Source organism: Pithys albifrons, chromosome 10, assembly GCF_047495875.1.
Source record: "Pithys albifrons albifrons isolate INPA30051 chromosome 10, PitAlb_v1, whole genome shotgun sequence".
Lineage (NCBI taxonomy): Eukaryota > Metazoa > Chordata > Aves > Passeriformes > Thamnophilidae > Pithys > Pithys albifrons.
Genome location: NC_092467.1, coordinates 12324479 through 12343724, shown reverse-complemented (window position 1 = coordinate 12343724; position 19246 = coordinate 12324479). Strand labels below are relative to the sequence as shown.

Below are 19246 nucleotides of genomic sequence, written 5' to 3'. Positions count from 1 at the left end.
AAAGTTGCACTTTGCAATTGCAGTGTGTTGTTGGTGTAGTTTGCATTTGAAACCAAAGGGAAACTGACATGGAAAACTGAAGAGAAATGGAGGTGCCTGTGAATGTGTAATTAAATCTCTTGTTCCTGTTGGTTTGGTTTAAAAGAATGTCTAGAAGCTATTGCCCCAAAGTATCATTCTAAAATTCACCTGCTTTTTTTAAGTTCAAAGATGTACAATCTGTAAAATCCTTCTGTTAATTATATTTTATCAGGCAATAGCTTGGCTTGTAAATTAAAATCTTTGTATGTTACTGCTATTACCATTCACATTGATTAAACTGTAACAAATAATACTGTTATAAGGGATGAGAATTGAGGAAAACCCAAACCCCAAATCACTGTCTGAATTTTCTTTTGGCAGGTACAAAACAGAAGGATCTGCAGGGAAGGAAAAGGAGGCAATTTTGGAGGAAGATGATGACCTGTGGGTGAAGATGCGGCACAAGCACATTGCAGATGTAATAGAGTATGTGAATAAATAATAAGCCCAACTAGTTAATTTCTTTGAGCTCTTTGGTGGGAATACAGGTTGGAGTGAAGATAGTTTGCAATATAGGCTGCATTCAGATAAGTAATGGATGCCAGGAAGAAACTGTGCTTCAAATATACATTATATACTAAGGTATACAATTATGCTAATGTTACTTACCGTTCTTGAGGAGATTGGAAATAGAGTAACTTCCTGGGAAGGATTTTCAAATCTTTTGAATCTGAAGGGTTTATTTTGCGTAAAGTACTAGCAAGGTTTTGCTTCAAATGACGTTATGCAGACACTGTAAATAGAATGTTTAACTTCCATTCTATACTCTCTTCCCTTGTATTTGAAGCTTTTACTTTCATTCACAAGTTTTTGTTTAAATCTTTCAAGATTTTAAGAAAAGATTTAGGAACTTAAGTGCTGTTGCATTTAATATTTTTTCTATTTTTTTTCCAGGGAAATACCAAAACTTTTGAAAGAGGTTTCATCAAAAAAGAAAGAAGCAGAAGGAAAAGTAAGTTGTTTAAGTTAAAGTATTGCTGTTTTTCCTGCTGACTCAGTTATTTTCAGCTGATCAGATATGTTTAATTCATTGACCTATTACAGAAATTGAGGCTGTTCTCAGCTGGAAATTTTTGGGGCTGTGGGGGAAGTAAGGCTGCAACAAGAATGGAAATAAGCATGTCAGATATTGAGGGGGACAAATTTTCAACTTGTGTCCTTTCTTCACAGTTATCGCTCTCTGCTCTGTCCCAGCTAATGAAAAGGATGCCACAGTATCGTAAAGAAATTAGTAGGGTAAGGTGTCTTTTGTAATTACAGTGTCGCAATACATAATTCTGTGCACTTTAACTTTCTGTGTTAGTGCACTCTAGCTTTATTCTGTCATTTTCCTGTTGAGTGTGCCATACAGCTGTTCTCCAAATTAGTATGTTCACCTACTGCAACATTTGAAGAAAACTTGTTTACAGGTGTTTAATTTTACTGTGTAAGAAAAGAAAATCATTTGTGTGCTTTGAGGATTGAATATAGCATAAATGATTAATGTTTTAAAAGGTATTATGGGGGTCAGTCTCTAATTGAAGGGTAAAACACAGAAAATGCACGATGGTACTAAAGGATTGCTGAAGGATTGACTTGTAACCAGTAAAAATGATTGGTATGTTAAAAAAAGAAAGTGAAGTTGTGTCAGCTTGTGATTTTCTTAGGGATTTTTTGTTTCTTTCTGTCTTATAGCAAGTTGTTCATCTTAACATAGCAGAAGATTGCATGAGCAAGTTCAAATCTAACATAGAAAGGCTCTGTAAGACTGAACAGGTATGTTTAAAAAAGCAGCAAACCAAACAGCAACTTACTGCAAATACAGCTTTTTTGTTTGCAGTAATAGGGGCTTGTTTTAGCTGGCAAAAGTGCTATTGCCTGTTTTTTGTGATCGGTTTTTGAGGTACTAGTATTAAAACTGAGATGTACAAGGCTCTTAATCTACCAATAAAGGAGGCATTCTTAGAGTTTGGGGTTTTTTGTCTTGAAATCTGGCTGATTTGTATAAGGATCATGTGTTTTCTTTGTTCAAAACCCCTCTGAAGTTGCTGTAGTAGTATGTTCTTCAGGAGAAAGCCTTTTTAAAATGTCTGGGAAGAGCACCTGTTAGAGTGAGGAATTATATTGTACTACCAATATCAAGTTAAAAACTGTAATTTACACTTCTAGGAATTCTAGATATCAAAGAGTTTTAAGTGTTTAAGAGTGTTATGTAGTGTTCTTATAGTGCTGGAACTATTGAAATAAATGTCAGACTTGCCATACTGAGTTTAAATTGATACAGCTTGTTTCCTGAAACCTGCAGTTTCATAAAAATGCATTTCAAAACACACAGAACAATGTTGCTTTTTAATGACTGCTCTCTAAAACTATGGTGTGGGGGTTTTTTATTTTTTATTAATTTAGGACTTGGCTCTTGGAACTGATGCAGAAGGTCAAAAAGTGAAAGACTCCATGAGGGTCCTCCTTCCAGTTCTGCTCAACAAAAGTCATGAGAGCTATGACAAAATTAGAGCTATTCTCCTATATATCTTTAGCACAAATGGTATGATAACTTGCCCTATTTTTTTCCTCAGTGCTGTTAACCTGAACTCAAGTTTTATGATAGGTATTTTTAGTTAACGTGAGTCTTTGTATTAGAGTTGATGGCCGGGTTTGAAAGAAATCTTGTCCATCCTCTGTTGCTTCTCTCAAATTAGTAGCAAAAATACTGTTGATAAGGAGTTAAGAGATGTAATTCAAATGTGGATTCCTAAAATGTTTTGATATCACTCCTGTTCTTGGATGTGTACAATAGTTTAAGTTTTCTTGTTTTCACAAGTTAGGTCAGTGGCGAAGAATTTATAGTAGTAGAGGAGGAAATAGGCAGAATGCTCGTCTGAGGAATCTGCAGAAGTATTGAGTTTTGGTCTCAAAAATGGACCATAACATATGGTTTAATCTTAAATATAGTATTACATTACACAACAAACCAAAACATCCTGAACTAAATAACAGCTCAGAATGCGTGAGACAAAATTGGTTTTAGTCACAGGCTCTTGGTAATCAAGTTCTCTGTTTTCCATATATTGAAGGAACTACCCAGGAGAACTTGGAGAAGCTCATCCAGAATGTGCAAATAGAAAGTGACAGTGATATGATAAGAAATTGGAAATACCTTGATGTTCCTGTTATATCTACAGTAAGCATCTATTTATTTACTTTGTAATTTTCTACTATCCAAGCACTGGTCTACAGCTCTTTCAGCAACTTCTAGTGGTATTTATCCAGGTCTGGTTTTGGAAGCAGGAGATAGCTAGGAATTGTTGTTTTTAAAATGTTTAAGTGGTAAATCCTTTAAAAACTATTAATATTAATTGTTTAAAGTAAGGTACCCATAATGTTCCCCTTACAATCATCAGATGGTGGCTTGACCTAGTTGTTTTTGGAAAGTGCCAACTGACTCAGTTCCTTGTCTTTGAAGTTAGTATTTCTAGCATATCCTGAATTCTATAGGTGTTAATTGTTGTTTTGTGTCATTATTTCTTTCTTACTGTTGCCGCCTCCTTCCACTACTGACTGCCATAAGTTTCAACAATCCAAATACACTCTGTAATGCAACCATGTTTTGAAAATCTTTTCAGTTTGCTGCTCAGCAGCATAAATACCCAAGAAGGGACCGTTTTTCAGAAGAAACCTTTCAACTTTCTAGGTGGACACCTGTTATCAAAGACGTTATGGAGGTAAACTTGACCAACAAATTATTTCATCGGTGCAGTAATTTACTTAAGTGAGCCAATCCATACTATTCTCAGTTACTTTAGTTAAATACATCTGGTGAGCAAAGTGATCTTTTTTAGTCTGCCTGCAATACAGAACATTAGACTGCTGTGCGTTAGTACTGTTCCTTATTGGAGGTAATTTTAAAGGTGAAGCAAATGAAAGTGAAAGCAAGAAGCCTTTAGAACAGCTTGTCATGTGATTGGCAGTGTTTGGTGTAATTTCACGATCTGTTTTGGTTTGGTATTTTTTAACTCCAGTGGGTTTTTAAACTGCAATTCAAATGCAAGCTGTAGTGTGGTAGAGGCTGGAAGATGTTTCATGCCAGAAGTGTAGTTCCTTTGTTTTTAAACCTTTTCCTAAGCACCCATTAGTGAGTGATGTCAGACAGGATAGTGAGTTCACTGGACCTTCAGTATGACCCAGTGCTGTCATTCATAGATTCTCAGTGGCTTTCACGTGCTCATTTGTATTGTCAGTGGATCCTGACTGCCCTCCTACACTGCTATAGAAATTAAATATGTTAGGGTTGTTAACAGATGAAAAGCTGCTTGTGAAATCTGAACAGTTAAATCAACAATATGTTTATAAAAAAGCAAATGTACTTCCAATCCTTTGTGATACACGAAAAACTTATAATACATTTCAGCATTATGTGGTTCAGCATTTTGTTACATAGGAGTGTTGTTTGTGAGGTGCTGCTTGTAATTGGGTACTCTAAGCTGTGTGTGTTGGCATTAAATTCCAGTTAGGACATCCTTACTGAGAGGTGAAACGGGGTGCATTTTAGGTCTACAAGGCTGTTTAAAGTGCATCTTTGTTTTGCTCTTCAGGATGCTATAGAAAACAAACTAGATTCAAAAGACTGGCCTTATTGTTCCCGGTGTCCGCCCACCTGGAATGGTTCAGGAGCAGTAAGGTAAATAGTTTAATTTCCTGGAAAATAATTTACCCCCTTCTCAGTCTTTTTGTCATATACATCCTAAAGTGTTATGGTAGTGTGCTTACTAAATGGTGAAGTAATGTATATAAGGCAATGGTGAAGTGTTAAGCCTATATTTTTATTTAATCTAAAACATATTGAACTTGGTTGTTATTTTAGTAATTCTTCTTAGCTGTATACAGATTTATTTCAAGTATCTCCCTTTTGATAATTGATAATGTATGAATTTATCGAAATACTTCTGCTGAAATGACAATCAAACCATGAACTGCGTGACAGTAATTGTTATTGCTTGTGAAGTGTATAATTTTAACCAAAAGTGAATCCACAAAGCTGTATAAATGTCATCCTGTGGAATCTTTGACAGTGCACGGCAGAAACCCAAGGCCAGTTCCAGAGAGGAGCGGAGGAGCAGTGCCAGGCTGATCATCTTTGTGATTGGAGGTGTCACATACTCCGAGATGCGCAGCGCTTATGAAGTTTCTGAAGCCTACAAGTCCTGTGAAGTGGTTATTGGTAAGCTCTCCCTGGGAGAGGGGTGCTGTGTGCACTGTACCGCGTGTGGTTCTGCAAAGTGTAAGGATCACTTTTCTTACATTCCCTGTGTTGGTTCAGTACAGCGCTACTGTCGCTAGTGTGCTTCCTAAAACTATGCACTTGGAAGCATCTTTTCAGTTTCGTTAGACTGCTTGATGTTTAGAGGGTTTTTTGCAACAAGATATTAAGGACAAAAAAACAGTTATGCTCTACAGGACAATCATCATGAATTATGTCAGAGAAATATGTTGATGTATAGCAAAAAGGATTTACACATACCTCTATTCCCTTGCATTACAGTTTCCTTATGACTTTTGCATCTGCCTGTGCTTTACCTTTAGTGATATTTGCTACTCTTTTTGCTTTTGGAAGTAGTATGATATATCAGAACAGAGCTCCTAAATACAAAACCTTACTAGAGACCTGCATGCATCTGCAGGGTCAGCTGATATTTGGGTACAGGGTCACTGAAAGCATTTTAAATAGCTTGAAATATTTGTCTGGCAATTAAATTAAGTTTTCAGTTTGTGAAAGGGTTTAATTTATATACCATGATTTTAAATAAATCCTTTCCTAAAACAATGACAACCTTGATTCTGAGATCTAGAGTGTGTTACCTCAAAATAGTCAGGGTATTGTAGGCGTGTTCGTGTGTGTGAATGGTTTGTTTGGTTTATTTTTTGTTTGCTGGTTTCATTGATGGTGGTTGAAGTAGGTTTAATGTTGGTTCTAGTTTTGAGTTGCAATGGAAAGACCGGGACAACAGGAATGTAGTTTAACAAGACTGTTTCTTCATCTGAGACTTGTTTACAAAACCACATTTAGCCCAGGTCACTCCTTCACTGTGGTATCTGGCACTAACCACAGCACCATCTTCCCTTTCGTTTAGAAATGACTCTTATAGTTTTGTTGGCCATCCTGATTTTTGTGGGAAGGTGAAAGTGGCCAAATTTCCCCATGGCTTACTGAAGGATTAAGATTTTGCTGTACTCCTGATCCAGAACTCAAGGAATACTAGCCTGTTCAGAGGGACACTGCAAAACCCAGAAGTTCAAGACAGCTGGAGTCTTAAACACATAAGCATTGCCTTTAGAACTGTAGGGTGACCCTTCATGGCAGAACTTACAGTCACTCTCTGTGAGGATAAAAGATAGTTGTGCCCTCCTGAGAAATACAAAGGGTTTTCTTTGCTGCTCAAAACTTGGAATTTGTTGTATATTTTTCATAGAAATGTTAGTCAGTGAAAGGCAGTTTTCTGTAACAGGTATTTCTGTGGAAAGCTACTGTTTGTGGTAACCTTTAATCCAGGTGGTTCCTTGATTCTGGGATACAGCCTGGCATTTACTCGCCCTTTACAGAATGGGCAGATTTCTTGCAGACTGGGACAATTGCACACAGAGCAGGACTTGAAACTTGTATTCCAAGAAAGAGTCCTGATCTGGCTGTGAGAGTGTGTGGGAGAGGGACTTAATGCCCACTGAATGGTGACCCATTCATAGGATGGTGCATTATATGAACACACTTGGAACTGTTGTAGTTGTCACTTTCCCAGGTAGAGTAAAAAACCACCAGCATGTAACAGATGTTTTAAAGAGGGAATGTCTGAAAGTCAGAATTTGCCTGATACAGTTAACACTTGTGTTCTTTTGTCAGGTTCTACTCATATTTTGACACCTAAAAGACTACTGGATGAAGTGAAGGGCCTTAGTAAACCCAAGGACATGGTCTGCATTAAGGATGAGTAGATATGGTGATATTTATGATGCATTAAAAAGACAAACAGTATGTACATACTTGAATGGAATTGACTTTTCCAAATACTGCACTACGATACTACACGGTTCTGACTAATGGAAAGTCATGTTATAATTTAAATTTGCTGAGTTTTGGGAAGTAGAAGGCAGAGAGAGAAGAAACTAAACACATGTGTTTCTTAGATAGTATTTGGTAGTACACTGTAAGTGCTTTTTTCAAAAGGGCTTGTTTGTTCCTAAGAAATTATGCTGAAAGTTATTGTGACTATATATAAACTGCAATTGTCTGAGAACTGTGAAACCTTTTTACAACAGAATTTATTTCTAAAAATGACTGAATAAAAAAGGGCATAGGCTCTTGGGTAGGGGCTTCAGCAGAAAATTTGTAAATACAGGTTTATGGTAAAAATATTTCATACAAATGCAGTGTCTTCAAGTGTAATATTTTCTGTAAAAATTACTCACTGAAAATTCTTTAAATATGTGGAATTGTGAAAAATCAAAGGCTTTTTAGATGGTGCTGGGTAAGGGAGTTAATCACAGAAGTATTAAACAGGTCTAATCACAATAAATAACTTTGGAAATGCTGTCAACTTTGCACTGAAGTACACTTTATATTTAAGTATATACAGGGACTATTAGTGAAGCTTTTTAAAAAAAGTAATTTCTTAACAACTTCCTTATGATTGTGTCTACATAGTCTGTCTGTTTTAGAAGTTGAATTGTCTGTTATACACAAATTCCAAAACTGTAAACATGTTGTCTTGAGAAAGTGGAAGCAGGGGAAAGGACAGGAAAAGAAGGGAAGCTGTTGAATCTTTCTTTTTTTCTGTTTTGTTGCATACTAAGGAAGAAGTACTTAAATTTGCATTGAAGGGAATAATCTAAACTGTATGAAGAATTCTGTAATACTGGTAATGTTTAGATGTCTCTTTAAAAATTACTTAATTAAAATTACTAAACTTTTGAAGGGATGTTTTATTTATGTGCCTTGAAATGTTTGTTGTTCTGTAGAATCTGAGAGAAATGTTCTAATGAAAAAGAATAGATTGCTCATGGATTTTTATTTACATTTTTCCCAACCATAAGCATATTCTTTTTGCAGGAAGGTGGTTTTGTTTCTTTGCCCTTTATTTTGCTCTAAGGTTAACTAGTAGGTTAAGAGAATATTTTTGCTAGGTAAGTTCATTCAGAGTTAATTAGAAGGTGGAAAAATGTCTAGTTCTGTCCCCCCAACATCAGAAAGGAATGAAAGGTGAGAACATTCCATAATGATTCTAAGATGTGGCAGGATGTGGGGCATAATGAGAGTAAGTGGCTTTATCTTTCAAGTGCACCCAAATGTGTCAGGAATTGAATGTATACTGACTTTTTTCAGTATGAATACTGTTTTCTTTTAACTTTAGCGAGATCTTCTGAGACTGTTCGTACCATTCGTTCTGTAGCTTTCTTCAAACTGTTTGCTGTCTGTATGGCATGATCCAGAGTAGAACTTAGAATCTGTTGGAAATAATAAAATGCAGCCTTGTTATTGGTGAAAGCAAATGCATACATAAGTATAGAACAGAAAGTGATAAATTTTAAGGTTTTGTGCATGACTTTCACCCTAAATACATGTTGAGAAGTAGAAGTTGTCATGTCAGACTGCTCCACAACTCAGGTTGGAACTATCTTATTTATTTCTCTTTGACTGTGTAATCATTTGAACTGAGGGCTATTTACACCTTTATAAAGAAGCAGCCCGAATGTTGTGCATGTTTGTGGTATTGTGGAGGCTTTCCTGTGGTTGTGATAGTGGTTTGCATGGCTAGGTGTTGACATGCTTTCAGTATGTGGAACAATTTCAGAGGTAAGATCCAGTGCTCCTGTTCTGTCCTGACCACTTATACAAGCACTAAGTTGCATAAAAAGTCTGGACATACTTACATGAAATAATATACAAATATATAAGCTAAAATGCTTGGGGTTTTAACTTCCTACAGTCTTATCCTCAGATGGCCTACATGTGCTTAGATTGTAATGATCAGCTTGCTGAGAAAGGGATATTCAACAATGCCATGATGCAGGGATGTGACTTTTCCAAACTAGTTGTGCGGCTTCTGATTTTCACACTAAAGTCTTACATTTGCATTGGAATCATCGGCGTTTCTGATTGCAGATTTGCTTTGAGCAAACTTCTTGCTGGGTAGGTATTGATGTGAAACAGTAATTTTGTTGCATGTGCTTGAACAGCAGGTTTTGGCAGCCTCAAAGGATTCTCTAAAGATAAGATATATAGAATAAAATACAAACAGTTTCAGTAAGTACAAGAATTTCTAAACTCTGAATTAAATACATACACATTGATAGCACACTGGGTCGGTTGCCAGTCAATTCTACAATGAGTAGAATCTTCCATTTAACTGTAAAATGCAGTTCATCAATATTTGTTTTCCATCTCTATTGCAGTAAGACAGAAAACATTCCAGGATGCAGAACAAGGAAATCTCTCATAATAGCATCACTGTCTTGGTGCTACTCCCTCCCACAGGGGTCTGTGCCACGGATTCTCAAGGGCAGCTCCTGGACTTCCAAGCAATTCCTGCTATTGAGTAATGCTGTCAAAAAGTACAGTAACAACTTGTCTGCATTTCAGTCTAGTTTGTACTATAGTTAAGAATCCATTTTACTTCTCATCTCCCAGGGTAATTTAATGTTAACAACAATTAAAAGTAGGATTGTTACTTAGAAATAAATAGTCGGCAGCAAACAGAGTTGCATCCTAATAATACAGACCTCCTTTTGAATCTGAGTGGGAACATCCTCTTAATAAAGTGAAATATTTCTTTTAATTACTAAATGTGTCAGATAAAGAAGTTACATGTTTACTCTTCATTAAGTTAGAAAGACTGAAGAACTACTCTAAGAATTATTTACACATGTTCTTAGAGTAAATATTTTAAATTGACTAATGAATAAAATTCTAATATACAACATGTACTGCAAAAGATAAAACATTCTTCCTGCTTATGATACTGGTGTGTTCTTTACTTGCTGAATCTTCAACAGTGGCATGTGCATTTGTACTGTGTAGTTACTGCAGCAGCTTACCTTTCAGAAAGTCTGGTTGTAAGTCCATGTGACTGGGGGTTTTTGTGAGCCTTTTGAGTAGAGATTCTCTTCTGTGAATAAACTGGAGTCACAGAGGCCATGTTTAAAACCAGCAAAAAAAAAAGTAATTTTCTGTGGGTTTTGTGTATTTAACAGTTTTTTTCTATTTGGCATAAATAAAAGATCAAGCAAACTATCACTACTGAATAAAACTTGAATATGTTTAAGGTTTTTGTAAATGAGGACAGATTACCCTTTTTGTGTTTGCTGTGTAATTTAGCTCTGTGGCAAATGGGATGCAGATTTCTGTTTCATACAGTGAAAGACTGCAGGGGAGAGGTGTAGAATAATCAGACTGCCATAATCCTAATAATTACATGAGTACTACTTTGATTTATAGTTTCACAGAATTGCTAGAGACAAGTAGCTAATTTATACTTTCTTCTCACTGTCGAAATTTTACATTTTTCTTTAAGCAGTTTATTCTTATGGTAGAGAGAGTCTGAGAAGTGAATTTAAAAGGTAGATGTTAAACATTTAAATTTTTTTTTTCATTAGTGTTTCCTTGACTTTGCATTCACACAAATGAGTGTAGAGTTGACATTTTCTTTAGTACTCATTTGCACCATGTTAGGCAATGGCTGGCACTGTAAAAGTGGGCACAGTAATGCCCAATTTTCATATTCTTTCAGGTGGCCCTGCAAAATGAGATATTTTTGCCATGAATGAAACACAAAAGGTTAAAGCTGTCGTGCATGGGGATAAAACTCTGCCAGATGCGTAAAAGTTGAATTTGCTGATTTTGCTCTACAAGATCTATAAAAATGCACTGTTTTAGCCACAATGCTAGTGATTGCTTATACTAAATTAAATTTGGCCTGATATGTGCAGAGTGGTTTTCTGCTCTTAAAATCTAGTCTGTGGTTGGCAGTTATTTCAGTAATGCATCATACTTACAGGAAGGACCAGAACCTTTGTTTCTACATAGGGCACAAGACTGAACAGACTCTTTGTAATTCCTCAGTTTAACTTGATCTCTGCTTCCCCTGGGGCATCTGCATCTAAAGCCTGAAAAAACAGACACGTTTAGGAAAACAAACACTGTTAAGTAATGTTTCTTTGTAGATGCTAGTATTTTTGCAATCATTATACCTTTTCTTTCTCCACGTAATCTCATATTTGATGATTCGTAACTTGGAGTGTCACAGTTGGCAAGATCCTTGCTTTGTGAATCATTGTAAGAATCGTAGGATGAGATGTCTTCTGAAGCACTGCCTAAAATTAAAAAAAACAAGTTAAAAACTGTTCTGAAATATTAGAAACTCTGGCTAGTGTACCCAGGTAATTATTTGGCTTTCAACACCATAATTTCAGAGTCCTTTGCTGCCATTAATTCTACTGCAGTTTGAGGAAGTACATTTTCCTCCATTTTACAGGAGTATAGGGATTGAACTTTAAAGATTGGCTTTCAGCACTGACTGTAAGCCTTGGATATAGATTTTTATTATTTTTGGTGGTGGTTGTTTTCAGACAAAGAACTGTTTTTAAAAAAATAAATTAAACTCTCCATCTCTGTCCATAGTGTTGTGCAAACAATGCAGCCCAATAGAAACGAGATGAGAATTTGGGCAGCTCTAGTACAGCACTGCTGTAACTGTTGCACAAACCAGTGCTAACAATAGTGGCCCCAGTCTCATGTTAAAGTGCAAGCCTATCACAAAGAAGCCAAAGACAGCAGATAGACTAAAGGTAAGAATAAACTATATATTTAGACTTAGAACTGAATCTAGGACAGCTTGTGCTATTCTTCTTTAGTTATTGGGTACTAACAGCTTCAGAATATTCTGCAGTGGAAAGATGAAATTGGGATGCCCTCAGAGACACAAAATTGCCTTGCAACTTGTCTGTTGCCTCTTGGTCTGTCACTGAGACCTCCACAGTGAATTTGACTTGGTGTCCTCTTTGGTCTCTTAATTCATTGCATTTTGTGCTGTGCTAGGCAGTAGCATCTGGTAAAACTACAATTTTCATGTAGCTGAGATGGTGACAGGAATGTATTTCTTAAGTGGCAGCTGTATTTCTTCACTAGCAGGTTTAAGCACAGTTCTTTGTATGCTATCACAACTTACTCAGGTTGGTATCTGATAAATCAGTTGGTTTTCTCTGAATGAAGAGTGAAGATGTTCCAGTTTTTCTTTCCTTGATGTTTGTATTTCTTTGAGCATGAAAACAGAATGGTATTTTAATTGTATCATAATACGTCTATGATGAGACTTACAAGCATCTTATATTAATGATTAACCACTTCTTAGCTGAGAAGAAATCAGAATTATTCATAGAAAGAACTCTTATCTGTATCAGTTATCTGAAAAGGTGGCCAGTAGAGTTTATATTAATAATTAACCAATGGCAAAATAATGACCCCTGTAGTTAAAGGACACACTCTGACTTAACACATCTGTTAAAAATGCTTAAAAGTAGATGTCTTGATAATCACATATTTGAATAGTAAAGTAGTATGACATTTCACATATTTATGTGTTACCATTGAGAGTATTTTGATACAACGTATGTTAGGTACAATCTGGTTTTTTAGTAACTCGGAGTTATTAAGGCTTTAATTGCACTGTCTTTAGATAATCAGAGGAATATTTGAGATGTACCTTCTGAGATGACACAAACAAAGTTCCTTGTCTGAGGTATTTGATGTGTATTTTCAACTTAGGGTGTACAGGATCATCAAATTTATTTGGAAAGTTTTACCCATTCATGAACGTGATGGTCAGAAGGTTGAGCTAACTTTCTTTAAATGACTGAGGAAAAAAGTGGAAGCTAAGTAAGTTTTACTGGACAGATACTAACATCTACCCTGTAATCTGATAGAACATTCAGATTAATTTCACTGTGTTCTATGCTGCAGGTATTATAAGATATAGCTTTGGATAGAGATTTAATTTGCCAAAATTTTAAACTGCAGAATAATCCAGGTAGAATTATTTTTATCACACTGACAATGAAACTGTATGGATTAACCCTTACACTTGAAATACATGCGAATGTATCACTGTTTTCCTTCTGGGTTAGTTCACAATAGTGATAATGTCAAATATTTTTCATTGCTGGACACTTTGCAGCCATCCCACCTTAGGATGCCTGCATGTGTTGCTGAGCAAAGACAAAGCCTCTTCTGTTAATCCACTATTAAAATAATTGTGTCGTTTAAGCACCATAAACATTATACTGGCCCACTCTGATGGGCTAATTTGTAATATTAATGTAATCCTCTCTTTAATAAAATTGATTGGAGTTTTGCCATCTGTGGTCATGTGGTATGTCACATACCTGATGTGATTAACTGCGGGTAAACTTGAAAACAGATCATCCTCCCATTTATGTGTATTCAAGACATAATTGAGTGTTTCATGCAGAGTCCAGTATAGACGCCTATCAGTGACATGCACATACATATCTGTTCACTTGGCTCCAGAAACAGCCTGTCTGTGACCAGCCAAAATATGCAACACACGTGGCCTTTCGTACGGGCTTCATCACCAGTACCTTTTTGACTTAATGTACCCTGACTCTGGGATGCAAGACCTTCAGCAGCACATTTTTCCTGAGGTGAAAGGAATCTCTGTTGCACCCAGAAGGTAAAACAAATTTATGTATGCCCCTATATATTACTGTGTATCTGTAACTATTATGTATCAACAAACAGTGGAAACAGTGGCATCATTTGCATATCACTTCTATACTGTTAGTTTCCATTAGCTCTACAATTTCATTAATCTATTTACAATTCTAACTGTAGAGCAGACTGGACAAAATATGAGCACTTAATAGTTTAAAATAAAATAGTATGAAAAGAGATCCCCTACCATTAGTTAGAAGAATGCTTGTTTACCGGCAGACCTTCTTTTCTGAGAAGCTCTGCTGCTTTTCTGGACCTTGATTTAGCTTTCTTTTATTAACCTTAGATTGGTTAAGGGGAAACAGTTTATTTATTTCTCTAATCCCATTGAGATGCTTAACACCTATGAAATACTTCCCAAGAGGGCAGAGATGGTATCTAGAGTTTTCAAAAGGTTTTGATGGTTAATTATATAAGTACCTGCATCTCTCCCTTTTCTTGCTTAATTAAAAATACCACACAAATATTGGCTAATAATCTTGTACTGGCACTGTACTTTGACTAGTTGTTCACATCCTGAATTTGTGTGGCTGTAGTGAGTTTTATAAGGAAGTATGAGTTAATTCCAGGTGATAGTAGTGTTTTGGCTTCAGAAAATACTTTCAGACTCAGAAAGGTAGCAGTACCAGGCTGGGAGGAATTCTTAGGTATGTAATTACAGAATTCTGTAGAAGTTTCATTCTGGAAATGTTCCTGTTGCTTTCAGAGATTCCAGTCATTCCGATGTTCTTACTCAACAAACAATTTTAACTATATTTTAATAAAAACTTCAACAGTTGCTTCTAAGTTTTCACTTACATGAGAGGACAAAGATAGCACTTTTTGCCTTCTAAATAAAGTTGATTTGTCTGTGGGATTACATCAGTTTTCTGACTCTTCTCTCCCTCATGGTGCTTGTGAAGAAATGGAGTATCAGTATCTCTTCTTTCTGCAGGGTCAGCATTGCTTGAAAGCAGCGAGCTCTGTACAAAGTAACCACAGCACAGGTACAGGTGTGTGTGGTCACTGCACTGCAAGGGCGTCACTCCTGCTACACACTACTGACTTCCTCTTAACTTGGACTTCAGAGAAAAATGTTATGTAAAACATTGATTATGAACATCGGGTGAGACTTATCTGTAGATTTGTAGAAGGCAGTAAGATTTGGGGTTTTGTGTGTGTGTTTTTATGATCTGGGACAAAATATTACTATATTTAGCAGTAAACTCAGTTTTCTATAGCACACCACTGTTCGGTCTTTTGGTAATTCTGAAGCTTAAAAATCTTGGGCAAAAAAAAGTAATATTTCTTCCCACTAAAGGACAGTGGTAATTGATTAATTCCCCAAGTACCAAGAGAGCTTTATAGAAAAAGTAGCTGCTCATATTTTTTTACTCTGAAATAAATGCTTTGAAAACTGGAATTAGGGATATTCAGTGTGTAGCAGTGTTTTTGTACTTAAGTTTCTGTCAAAATTAATCAAATATTATGAAATTAATATTTCATAAAATATTTTAAGTAACATGCTATCTAAAAGCACTATGCTCTTATGTGAGGAGAATATGCAAGTGTACAACCACACTTACGTTCTCGAAACGTGCATCAGTAAAGCAGAATAATTATAGTCTTTAAACAATAAAATTCACTTACCTCACAAAAAGAATGTGATGAATGGGCAGATTCACAGGAAGTCAGCAAAGAGGACAGGCTGTGTTTGCTGTGATCCACTTGTTCTTGAACGTCTTCAAGCAGCATACCAAGTCTAAATATTGCCCCTTCCACCCTTCTAAATCCAATTGCAATACACAGTTAGTTAAACCTTTGTAAACTGACCTTTTATTTCCTGGTGTGATATTGGACATTGCAGTATGCTTCCCATAGGAAAGGAAAAAGATAAAATCAGTGGAGTTCATGGAGTCCCTTTTAAGTATTTGAATTAACTAAAGAGACATCCTAATTATAAGCAGGACATGTAAAGCCCAAGATGAATCTTGTTCAAATCACTTTTTATATATAACATGTAACATAATGTTTTTACTTCAGAAAAATTCTAATGGATAAATGAAGTGAAAGTTATAAGACATTAAAAATATGGAAAATACAGTGATGTACTGCTTAGCACTTATCTTCTAACCTGTCAGGATCAAACTCTCCAATGCTGGTTGGCTTGTCCATGTAGTTCTGCAGCTGTAACTTACGGTGCTCTTCTCTAGCTGTTAAGTAATTCCTTTCCAAGGCATTGAGGTATCTTTTCAGTTGATTTAATGCCTTCATCAATAAGAAAGAATTCAATACAAATGTCAGTATGATTTGGCTATCACTGTAGCTTGCTATGTGAGCCAGATGTTGTTTGCAGTGCTGTTGGGAAGAATTTTGATAAGTCCCTGAATTGAAACAGGACTGCATATTGTGTGATCACCTGGTACTCTGTGCTGCTCTGTTATATACAAGTAAAACATTAAACCGTGGCTTCTGAACTGATGCCTTACATGTCAAACTTCCTAACTTACATGGCAACTTAAGGCCTTTCATTAATAGTTTTGAGTTGTAATCCCTAAAATAGGTGTGAGAATTCAACCACCTACCGAGCATCTTGATTTTTGCTTCTTAAATTTGTACCTTCAGTCTGAAGTGAGAAAAAGAGTAAGCATCCATTTGAGGAAAACATGAAGCAACTTCCCAGAAAATTGTAATCTACAGCCATTCAAAGTACATTTAAGATAACTCAAAATATGCAAAATAATTTACCAGGTATTTGTCTTGTAAAAAGAATGTTTCTTGGGTCATTTGCTTAGAGAAGTCTTCTACCTTAAAGACAAAATATTAGACTTTTATTTGGGATTTTGAAAACAAATATGCCAAATGAATATATATTTCTCACTGATGCTCAAATTCCATACTGAAACAGAGCTCTTACTTTCTTTTTCAGTTGATCTGTCTGATCCTTTAGTATTTCAGACATCTTTTCTCCTAGTGTTGATTCTGGCAGTGAACTGGAAGGATTTGGACAGTGTGCTTCCACTGTACCAGCTGCTGGGAATGCTGATGGTGCTGCTCCAGGCTGCAGCCCTATGGAATACAAGATAAGATTGATCAATTCAGATGTCTGCCCAAAAGTGTAATCAAGTTATATAAAATAGTAATTTGCATATTAATGTAATTTCATTTACTTGCTTTAAGCACACCATGTGTAGGTTTTACAGGAATAGGAGCATGTGATGTGATCTCAGGTTCTGTCCCAGTGTAGGCAGTGTTGGCATTTGGAAAGTCGGACTGAGGAAGTACCTGTTGAAGTGAGAACTTCGGTTTTACATACAATGTATAGAACAGTTATGGACCTAAACAAAAAGCTTAGAAATAACTCAAAACACAAAATATTCATGAAATGTTTATTATAACAATACCATATAATTTTCCAAGTTTATAGTTAGATGTATATAGTTTCTTATTGTATAAATACTTAAATACTTCAACTCTACATTGTGAAAATATAGAGAGGATTTGTGTAAATGGGAAATACAACATGAAAGTGAAAATAGTTTTGGAGGATAGTCATAGGCCTGGAGATACAGCAAAATTACTTTAAAAAGCTATTTTGAGAGATTTACCTTAGCATTAAATCTCATCTGGTCAGTGTGATTCTGGGAGTCAGCGTGTTGCGTCAGCATCTCGTTTGCAGCCAGGAAATAACAGAGGAAACTATTAAAACTTGTTAAATCTCGAGTGATTTACTAAGATCTAAATCTAGGAATGGACTTGAGAATTGGTATACCTCTGTAAATGAACTCCATGTCAGGGCATGAAATTGAGCAGTGATTATCCAATTACTAACAAACTTCAAAATAAATTTACTACTACAAGATAAATATTGCTGTCAAACAAATCCTTTAAAAGGAATACCAGTCTAAATAGTTGAAGAGCCTTAAGACATGAAAAAGGCAAAGTTATCTTAACACAGGCTCAGTATAAAAATAAAGCTTTTCTTAAAAATATATTTGAAGTATTTTTTGTGAATTTAAACATTTACATGTAACACTAGAAATAAAAATGTGTAGTGAATTTCCTAGTGAATTGATAGGATGCTTTATCATCACAAATAATCCTCCATCGTTAAATACTAGAATATTACATAATAGTCATTAAATAATTGGTAATGAAAGTTCTCTAAAAAGTCAGTCCCATAAAATTTTATTTGTGAAAGCAATTTTTGAGTCAAGTGATGCACTGCCTGCATCGACTAGTCATGTTAGACTTTATGGGACACAGAGTATCTTCTTACAATAAACCACTTATCAAGTATGAAGAATTTCTTCAAGCATCTTAATTACCTCTAGCTGTTGCAGCAGTTCTGGAATGCTCATTTCTTCCTGATTCTCTACTTCAGCAGAATTGAAGTGATTATTTTCCAGAATGTTGTTCAAGGTTACTGATTTACTTAGGAAAATAGGGAAGGGTTTTGCTTTTCCAGTTGTAGGAACTGAGGAAATATTGTCAGTTCTTTTTGGGACTCTTACTTCTGAAGAAACTTCATTGAAGTCAGGAAGGACACAGTGAGCTTGACCTTCGCCATATTTCATCTTGTAAGGTGAAACTGTTTTCTTAAACAGGCCTCTCTCATCTTTCATGTTTTGAAAACTGTGTGTCTTTTCACTGTCATTAATCAGTTGTGAATATTGTCTGCATCCACACTTACCAGTAGAAGCAACAGGTTTCTTTGAAACAGGTCTGCTATCACTTAATGCATTTTCATTTTTACCACCAGTGTTTACCTCCTCCTGCTTTTCTGTGTGATACCCTTCGAAGCTCATTGCCCATTGTTCCTGCACTGAAGGGCCTCTGAGCTGCTCTGAAGGCTCAGGTTTGCTCACAGTGTCATTGATACTTTCAGCAAAGGATGTCTCTGGTATCATCTCGTGTTCAATTAACCGGCATGTGCTCAGTAGCTCTCCCTCAGAAAAATGGCGCAGAAGGACATCGGACATCTTTGAGGCAGTTGGATGTTCTCTGCTATCTGGTTTACTGGAACTACCAACAGGTAACTCCTCCTTAAACGAAGCTTCACTTCCAGGCATTTCAATTGACACTCCCATTGGTCCTTTGGTGCCTCTGTGGGGACTGGAAAATTCTTCAGGCTGTGGATGAGCTTCATAATTTGCCATTGCTTTTATGTTTTTGTTATCTGCAGAACAGGTTAAGTTTAAAATACCAGAAATACCTTTTGCACAAATACAGTAATTCAAATTATCTGAATTATTATTGTATTCATGTGTTATTCCTACATCTTCATCATAAAGTAGTCTTGTTCTTCTTCATTTGCATTTGTGCTACAGCCTAATGCATCTGAATTATTCATTGGGGTTTTCATCCAGTCTGACAGTTTGCTCTTCTTTGTAGTCTCCATACCCAGTTTATGTAGAACAAGAATGGTATTAC

The 19246-nt window shown here is 35.9% G+C and overlaps 2 protein-coding genes across 3 annotated transcripts in view; one reads left to right on the top strand and one right to left on the bottom strand.

The window, feature by feature from the left end:
* The window catches only part of STXBP3 (syntaxin binding protein 3), a 20689-nt gene extending 12666 nt beyond the window's left edge, over positions 1-8023 (top strand). For both annotated transcript variants that reach the window (XM_071565806.1, XM_071565807.1), the window contains exons 10-19: positions 403-507; positions 976-1033; positions 1252-1317; positions 1756-1836; positions 2467-2605; positions 3135-3241; positions 3684-3782; positions 4653-4738; positions 5130-5278; positions 6953-8023. In XM_071565806.1, the coding sequence (XP_071421907.1) occupies positions 403-507; positions 976-1033; positions 1252-1317; positions 1756-1836; positions 2467-2605; positions 3135-3241; positions 3684-3782; positions 4653-4738; positions 5130-5278; positions 6953-7044 (982 nt within the window). In that variant the 3' untranslated portion in view covers positions 7045-8023. The remainder of the gene's footprint in view (positions 1-402; positions 508-975; positions 1034-1251; positions 1318-1755; positions 1837-2466; positions 2606-3134; positions 3242-3683; positions 3783-4652; positions 4739-5129; positions 5279-6952) is intronic.
* AKNAD1 (AKNA domain containing 1) lies at positions 7411-19246 on the bottom strand. The gene is given in 15 exon segments (XM_071565805.1): positions 7411-8553; positions 9177-9312; positions 10144-10225; positions 11101-11211; positions 11296-11418; positions 12273-12358; positions 14633-14796; positions 15464-15599; positions 15948-16081; positions 16562-16621; positions 16731-16882; positions 16984-17098; positions 17422-17481; positions 18142-19106; positions 19109-19246. Coding segments are annotated over 15 exon segments (2556 nt in total). The 5' UTR covers positions 19215-19246; the 3' UTR covers positions 7411-8427.